General features: G+C 51.7%; 1 protein-coding gene across 1 annotated transcript; it reads left to right on the top strand.

Moving 5' to 3' along the window:
• Positions 1-7,164: 7,164 nt before the first annotated feature.
• On the top strand, positions 7,165-7,824 carry CLDN3 (claudin 3). The gene has a single exon (XM_052654354.1). The coding sequence runs from the start codon at positions 7,165-7,167 to the stop codon at positions 7,822-7,824; it is 660 nt and encodes a 219-aa protein (XP_052510314.1).
• The last annotated feature ends 344 nt before the right edge of the window (positions 7,825-8,168 follow it).

The following is an 8,168-nucleotide window of genomic DNA, read 5'->3' as shown; positions in this document are numbered from 1 at the left end:
TTGCTTCTGTATCTTGGCTAATGTAAATAAAGCTGCAGTGAACATATTAGACCAAGCTTTAACATGGCAATATTTACCTTAAATGTAAAGAGTGTAAATATAGGCATCCCTCAGAGAAACTGCAGTTTTGGTTCTAGACTCCCCAGTAAAGCGAATACAGCAATAAAATGAGTCACTCCCATTTTTCAGTTTCCTGGTGCCTATAAAAGTTATGTTTACACTATATAGTGCTCAGATGATCAATCAGGTCTGACTCTCTCTGACCCCATGGACCTCTGTCCATGAGATTTTCCAGGCAAGAATACTGGAGTGGCACGCCATTTCCTCCTCCAGGGGATCTTCCGGACCCAGGGCTCGAACCTGAGTCTCTTACATCTCCTGCACTGGCACATGGATTCTTTACTGGCACCTCCTGGGAAGCCCCTATGCTTACACTACACTGTATTCATTAACTGTGTAATAGCATTATGTTTGAAAAAAACAATGTGCGTGCTTGGTAAGTTGCTTCAGTCGTGTCCAACTCTTTGGGACTCCATGAACTGTAACCAAGCTCCTCTGTCCATGGAATTTCCAGGCAAGAATACTGGAGTGGGTTGCCATACCCTCCTCCAGGGCATCTTCCTGACCCAGGGATCAAACCCACATCTCTTATGTCTCCTGCCTTGGCAGCCAAGTTCTTTACCTTTAGTGCCACCTGGGAAACCCAAGAAACAGTGTATATACCTTAATTTATAAAATAATAAAAAATAAAAACACCTCATTGCTGGGAATTCCCTGGCAGCCCAGTGCTTAAGACTCTGCTTCAACTGCAGGGGGCATAGGTTTAATCCCTGGCTGGGGAACTAAGATCCCACATGTCTTGAGGTGCAGCAAAAAACATTTTTAAATACAAACTTCATTGCTTAAAAAGGCTAACCTTCATGAGCCTCACAAGTCATAATCTTTTTGCAATAGTAACTTCAAAGATCACTGATTACAGATCATCATAACATAATAATAACGAAAACGTTAGAAATATTTCACCGAAATATGACACAGAAACACCAAGTGAGTAAATACTGTTGAAAAAACAGCACTGATAGACTTGTTCAGTGCAGGCTGCCACAAACCTTCAACTTAGAAAAACACACAGTAGTGTGAAGTGCAATAAAAGAAGGTGTGACTCTGTGTCAATTAAAGAATTCTCCCACAATAGTAAAGTTTCACTAATAGAATACATTTGTTATTGTTGTTTAGTTGCTAAGTCGTGTCCAGCTCTTTTGGGACTCCATGGACTGTAGCCCACCAGTCTCCTCTGTCCATGGGATTTCCCAGGCAAGAATACTGGAGTGGGTGGCTATTTCCTTCTCCAGGGGATCTTCCCGACACAAGGATTGAACCCGTGTAACCTGCATTGCAGGCATATCCTTTACCATCTGAGCCACAATATGTAAAAGAGGATTTATTAGAGGAATTAGCTCAGGCAGTTATAGGAGCCAAGAAATCCCACAGTCTGCCATCTGCAAGTTGGAGAACCAAGAAAGCTAATGGTATAATTCAGTACAGAGTGCCCACTGGGGAGAGGAGGAGGCCAGACTGAGTGTGCTGGGGTGGGGGGGGTGGGGAAAGGGGAAGATGCCACGGCCACAGTATGGGAGGGGCAAGCCCTGGGGCCCCGATGGCTACTTCTGGGGGCTGGGCACTGGCTGGGGGAACAGGTTAATTTCCTAGCTGTGGAAACTCTTCTTTCAGTTCCTCTTTTTCTAGCATTTGCTTCTTGGAGTCACACACACACACACACACACACACACACACACACTTCACTCCAACACACCTGGTCACCTTCACCAAGCAAAGCCTTATCCACCAACTCCTGCCCAACCTCCTCCTACAAAAAGTTCTCCTAGATCAAGACAGCCTCAGTATTCTCCTTCCAATGGTCACGGGGCACTAACTGGAGGGATTTTGGAGCATCAGTGCCATCTTGGGTCAAGGTGCTGTTTCTGGACACGAGGCTCAGGAACAGGAGGGAGAGACAAGCATTGTGTTGGAGCCCCCAAACCTCATCCTCCTCTCAACAGCACTCCCCCACTACTCAGAGTCATAGCACTCTCCATACAAAGACAGCTTCATCCCATCCTCCTTCCCACCTTCTGGGGACACACACACCACACCAATACATATTGTGGGCCCCAAGCACCATCAGTTCAGTTCAGTTCAGTTGTTCAGTTGTGTCCAACTCTTTGCAACCCCATGGACTGCAGCATGCCAGGCTTCCATGTACATCACCAACCCCCGGAGCTTGCTCAAACTCATGTCCATTGAGTTGGTGATGCCATCCAACCATCTCATCCTCTGTCATCCCCTTCTCCTGCTTTCAACATTTCCCAGCATCAGGGTCTTTTCCTATGAGTCAGTTCTTCACCAAAAGTGGACTAAGTATTGGAGTTTCAGCTTCCAATGGAGTTTCAGGACTGATTTCCTTTAGGACTGACTGGTTTGATCTCCTTGCAGTCCAAGGGAACCCAAGAGTCTTCTCCAACACTGCAGTTCAAAACCATCAATTTTTCGGCGCTCAGCTTTCTTTATAGTCCAACTCTCATATTCATACATGACTACTGAAAAAAACCATAGCTTTGACTAAACAGACCTTTGTTGGCAAAGTAATGTCTCTGCTTTTTAATATGCTGTCTAGGTTGGTCATAGCTTTTCTTCCAAGGAGCAAGTGTCTTTTAATTTCATGGCTGCAGTCACCATCAGCAGTAATTTTGGAGCCCAAGCAACATAGTGGTTTTTATTTTAACAGCTTTATTGAAATGATTTATAGACCATTTCCCAATTTCTTCAATGGTTTTTTAGTATCTTCCCAGAGCTATGCAACCATCAGCACAATCAATTGTAGAACATTTTCATCACCCTAAAAAGAATACTGGAGTGGATATTCTCACTGTACCCATTAGCAATCAATCTCCATTTCCTGCAGTGCCCCACCCCAGCACCATAGGATCTGCTCTCTATCTCAAATAGATTTTCCTACTCTGGATCATTTTTATGAATGAAATCACATAATACACACCATTCCTTGCAACTCACTTACCATAATGTCTTGAAGGTTCATCTACATTGTACCACAGAACTTTATTCCTTTCTATGACTGAATAATATCCCATTGTATAGGTATACTCCTTTTTGTTTATTCACTCACCAACCGATATTTAGGACGTTTCTACTTTGAGGCTGTTAGGAATGTTGCTCTGAACATTTGCACACAAGCCCTTTGGGTTTTGTTTTTTATAATTTATTTATTTTATTTTTGGCTACACTGGGTCTTCGTTGCTGTGTGTGGGCTTTCTCTAGTTGTGGTGAGCGGTGGGAGCCTACTCTTTGTTAGGGTGCACAGGCCTCTCATTGCAGGTGCTTCTCTTGTTGCGAAGCTCTAGTCACCCAGGTTTCAGTAGTGTGGTGCAAAGGCTTAGTTGTCCTGCACCATGTGGAATCTTTCTGGACCAGGAATCGAACTCATGTCCCCTGCACTGGCAGGCAGATTCTTAACCACTGGACCACCAGGGAAATCCCGTGTGTGAATTCTTCAGTAAACAAATGTTTCCATTTCTCTTTATTTCTTCTTTATATCTTCCACTTCTCATTATTAGGGTAAATACCTAATAATGGAATTGCTGTGTCATATAGTATAACTCTGCCAGGGGGCTTCCCTGATGGCTCAATGGTAAAGAATCTTCAGGCCGATGCAAGAGATGCAGGTTTGATCCCTGGTTGGGAAGATCCCCTGGAGAAGGAAATAGCAACCTACTCCAGTATTCTTGCCTGGGCAATCCCATGGACAGAGAAGCCTAGCAGATTACAGTCCATGGGGTCGCAAAGAATTCAGACACGACTTAGCGACTAAACAACAAATGGTAACTGCCTTTTGAGGAATTGCCAGACTGTTTTCAAAAGCAGCTGTAGCATTGCACAATGCCATCAGCTTTGTCAGAGAATTCTAGTTTATCTACAGTCTCTGCGATACTTGTTATCGTCTTTGATTCTAGCCATCCTTGTAGGTGTGAAGTGGTATCCCTTCGTAGTTTTGATTTGTGTTTCCCTGATGACTAATGATGTCGGACAACTTTTCACGTGCACCTTGACCATTTGAATATCTTCCTTGTCTATTCTAAATGTCTATGCAGATCCTTTGACTATATATTTTTTTTAATTGGGCTATTTGTTTTTTATTACTGAGTTGTAAGGACCATGGACGATATTAAGCAAAAAGCTGATTGAAGCTATTTGTCCAGAGCCAAAGTCTTATTTGCAGAGTCCCTGAAGTTTGGCCTCTGGGCATGAAACTTTCTGTCCTGGCCTCATCTCTTCCCAGCCCAACCCAGTAGGTCCACCTCACTCAGGCTCAGGAACAAGGCACCTCTTCCTGCCTGTACCCCAAACCCAAGCAACACAGAATAAACCCCTCTTCACAGATGAAGAAACTAAGGCTCCAGGTGGGAGAGGACTTGCTCAAGGTCACAGGACTGGTGAGAGTGGAGGTGAACTCCAATTCAGATCCATCCATCTAAACCCCACACCCTCTCCACACAGTTTCTCTGCACACTGGCTTGTCCGGCCCTGGTTGTTTTTAATTTGCAATATGCTCACGTTGCTTCTGTACTCATCACAGTGCTGTGAGGTAGATCATGTAGGCATCAGTTTCCTCATTTTGCAGAAGAAGAAACTGAGGTGAGGAGGGGGGATGTGACTTACCTTGGCCTCGCAGGTAGCAAGAGATAGCGCTCACAGCACAACGAGTAGGAAGCCCACTCTCAAGACAAAAGCATCTGGTCTCAGGCCCCCATTGCCACCCCTCTGCCCCAAAGTCACCCCAATAACCAGCACTTCACTGGACTTGAAGAACTTCCTCCAGGGCAACCTCCACCCAGCACCAGCTGGGCCCTCTGGCCAGGCACTCCCAGCCCTGCCCAGCCCAGCCCCAACTGGCCCAGCCCAAGACCTTTGCACCTGCAAGAAGTAGGACCCTGGTTTCCATGGGCCTAGACCCTGTTTACCTCACCCCAGGGCTAGGACACTCACAGAGGAGGACACAGGATGTAAGCCTGTAATTTGAGAGATGTGACAAACCAGAAAACCCCCTAGGCCCGGTCCCATGAGGCCCCTCCTCTCACCTCAAAGTGCCCAAGTTTCCGACTAGATTCCAAAGGCAGGTAACAGGGTAATATCCCATCACCAGTCATTCATGACAGGAGGAGGGGGCCCTCCGGGGCAGACAAGGTTGCAGGAAGGCAAGAAAGTGATGCTTATCCTCCATTCAAGTCACTAGATCAGGGACTTTCCTGGTGGTTCAATGACTAAGACTCTGCACTCCCAATGCAGGGGGCCCAGGGTTCAGTCCCTGGTTGTGGAACTAGATTCCACATGCCCCAGCTAAGAGTTCCCCTGCTGAAAAGAAGATTTTGTGCGTGCAGCCAAATAAGTAAAAAAAATTTTAAAAAGTCACTACATCAACTTTGTCTTCACGACCCAGCATGGTTCCAGACACTGGAGACATGGCAGTGAATAAAACTAGCAGAAACCCTTGCCTTGTTGCGGGCATTCTGGATGTCCCAGTGGAGCTGACATACCAGAGCAGAAAGCAAATAACAGGCAGTGTGAAATGCTAAAAGGAATTTAAACTATAAAAAGGGGGACAGGGCATTGTGGGGTGAATAGCTGCAATTTAAATTTTTTGTCTATTTATTTTTTGGCCACGTGGCCCTTGGGGAATCTTGTGAGATCCTAGCTTGGGGGATCCTTACCTTGTGCTAACCAGGGATTGAACCTTGGCCATGGCAGTGAAAGCATGGAGCCCTAACCACTGGACAGCCAGGGAATTCCCAGCTGTGATTTTAAATAGTGTGGTCAGGGGAAGGCCTGGCTGGGAGCAAAAAGCTGAAAGGTAGAAAGAATGGGCCATGTGGTCTCTACATTATCCCTGTAGAGGACATGGCAAGGGTGGGGGCCCTGAGGAGAGGGGAAGTGAGGGACAGAATCTCCAAGGTCACCTCTGTAGGACAGAGAGCAAGGTGAGGGATAGCTCAGGTGTGGGAGCAAGGCCATTAGAGATAATGTCTTTGACTTCCCACCTTTGCCGGGATCAAAGGTCTCCCACCATCGTTTCAATAAGGTGGGTACTGACTCCCCCGGGTTAGGACCTGGGCTTTGTGGGAGGAGGGTGAGAGTGCGGTGTTTCTAGGAGGCGAGGCCAGCTCAGCGAAAGGGATCCAGGGACACTGCGAGGGTGAAGACATGGGAACTGCGGAGAGGCTAGAGAATCTGAGTTCAGCACTGGCTCAGGCGTGTCTTCAGGGCGCCTTTGCGGGCTGTCGCACGCTTCTGAGTCCAGACGACTAGGACTGGCAGTCCCATGGGCCTGGATCAGGCCGAGAGCGCGCGCAGAGAGGAGCGCTGCCTCAGGAGCCAGGGGGACCAGGAGCAGGTGCGCGGCTCGGAGGACAGCCGCCCACTCCGGTGAACTCTGGGCCACGCCCACAGCTGGCTGGCCACGCCCACACTGCCCGCCCCTTCCCCGTGGATCCCGGGCCACGGGCAGCGCCCGCCTCCCCACGCCTCCTTGCTGCCGGTAGAGTGGTGGAGCGTCAAGCAGGTTGCGGTTTTCACCCCATCCCCCGGAGAATTCCTTTCCGAGCACTGGGGCGAGGGCGGGGTGGGCAGGAGCGAGGGGCTGGAGCGCAGGTCTCGGCCCCGCCCTCTCGGCAGCCCGCACCCTGGCGCCTTGAGCCACTCCTGGCCAAGTGCTTCCTCCCGGGGCACTTTAGTGAAGGGAGAAGAGGGGCCACGTCACTGTCCCCAGGCCTGGGAGAGCGCGGCTCCGCCCCTCCCGCCCCCGCCGGAGCGCTGGGCCGGGATCGAAGACTAACCGGCCCCTTCCTAGGGGCCAGCCCAGTCGCAGCCGCCCGCCTACAAAGCCACAGGCAGGTGCAGGCGCAGCCGCTGCGCCAACCGGGAGAGCGGAGCCGTTAGCGCGCGCCGCCCTTGTGTCCGTTCGTTCGTCCGTCCGTCAAGCCGGGCGTCAGTCCGTCGGCTGCACCGCTGCTCCCGCCCAGGCCCCAGCGGCCCCGGCCCCTCGTCGTCCCGCACGTGGAGCCGCCCGGCAGAGCCGGCTTTGGCGCGGCAGCCATGTCCATGGGCCTGGAGATCGCGGGCACCTCGCTGGCCGTGCTGGGCTGGCTGTGCACCATCGTGTGCTGCGCGCTGCCCATGTGGCGCGTGACGGCCTTCATCGGCAGCAGCATCATCACGGCGCAGATCACCTGGGAGGGCCTGTGGATGAACTGCGTGGTGCAGAGCACCGGCCAGATGCAGTGCAAGGTGTACGACTCGCTGCTGGCGCTGCCGCAGGACCTGCAGGCGGCCCGCGCCCTCATCGTCATCGCCATCCTACTGGCCGTCTTCGGGCTCCTCGTGGCGCTCGTGGGCGCCCAGTGCACCAACTGCGTGCAGGACGACACGGCCAAGGCCAAGATCACCATCGTGGCGGGCGTTCTCTTCCTGCTGGCCGCCCTGCTGACACTTGTGCCGGTGTCCTGGTCGGCCAACACCATCATCCGGGACTTCTACAACCCGTTGGTGCCGGAGGCTCAGAAGCGCGAGATGGGCTCCGCCCTGTACGTGGGCTGGGCGGCGTCGGCGCTGCAGCTGCTGGGGGGCGCGCTGCTCTGTTGCTCCTGCCCGCCGCGCGACAATTACGCGCGGACCAAGATCGTCTACTCGGCGCCGCGCTCCACCGGGCCGGTCACGGGCACCGGCACGGCCTACGACCGCAAGGACTACGTCTGATGGGGCGACCGCGGGAAGTCCCGACCACTCCCACAAGCTGGCGCGCCCACCAGTCCTGCGTGCAGCCTTGCATCGGAGACCAGCCCCCGCCCCCCAGATGCCTGTCTGCTCCCTCGCTGGACTGGGAGGGGCCCGCCCGGCACCCCCTTCCCCAGCTGCTAGCCCTCCTCGGCCCGGAGAGCGGGATTGTGGAGCCCAGGGGCCTGCCGGCACGAACCTTTGAAACCTTGCCCCTCTGGTGCGCGGAACTGCGGTGACTGCCGCTACTTGCCCGCCTGGTCGGACTGCGGCCACAAAGTTCTCTTTGCGCAGGGACCCGCAGCTTTGAAAAGGGGCCACGATAT

This window comes from Budorcas taxicolor, chromosome 2 (genome assembly GCF_023091745.1).
Source record: "Budorcas taxicolor isolate Tak-1 chromosome 2, Takin1.1, whole genome shotgun sequence".
In the NCBI taxonomy this organism is placed as follows: domain Eukaryota; kingdom Metazoa; phylum Chordata; class Mammalia; order Artiodactyla; family Bovidae; genus Budorcas; species Budorcas taxicolor.
This window is presented reverse-complemented; position numbering and strand designations above follow the sequence as displayed.

Excerpts from the sequence above, each read along its gene's own strand:
- CLDN3 (XM_052654354.1), top strand. The coding sequence starts at position 7,165 with ATGTCCATGGGCCTGGAGATCGCGGGCACCTCGCTGGCCGTGCTGGGC.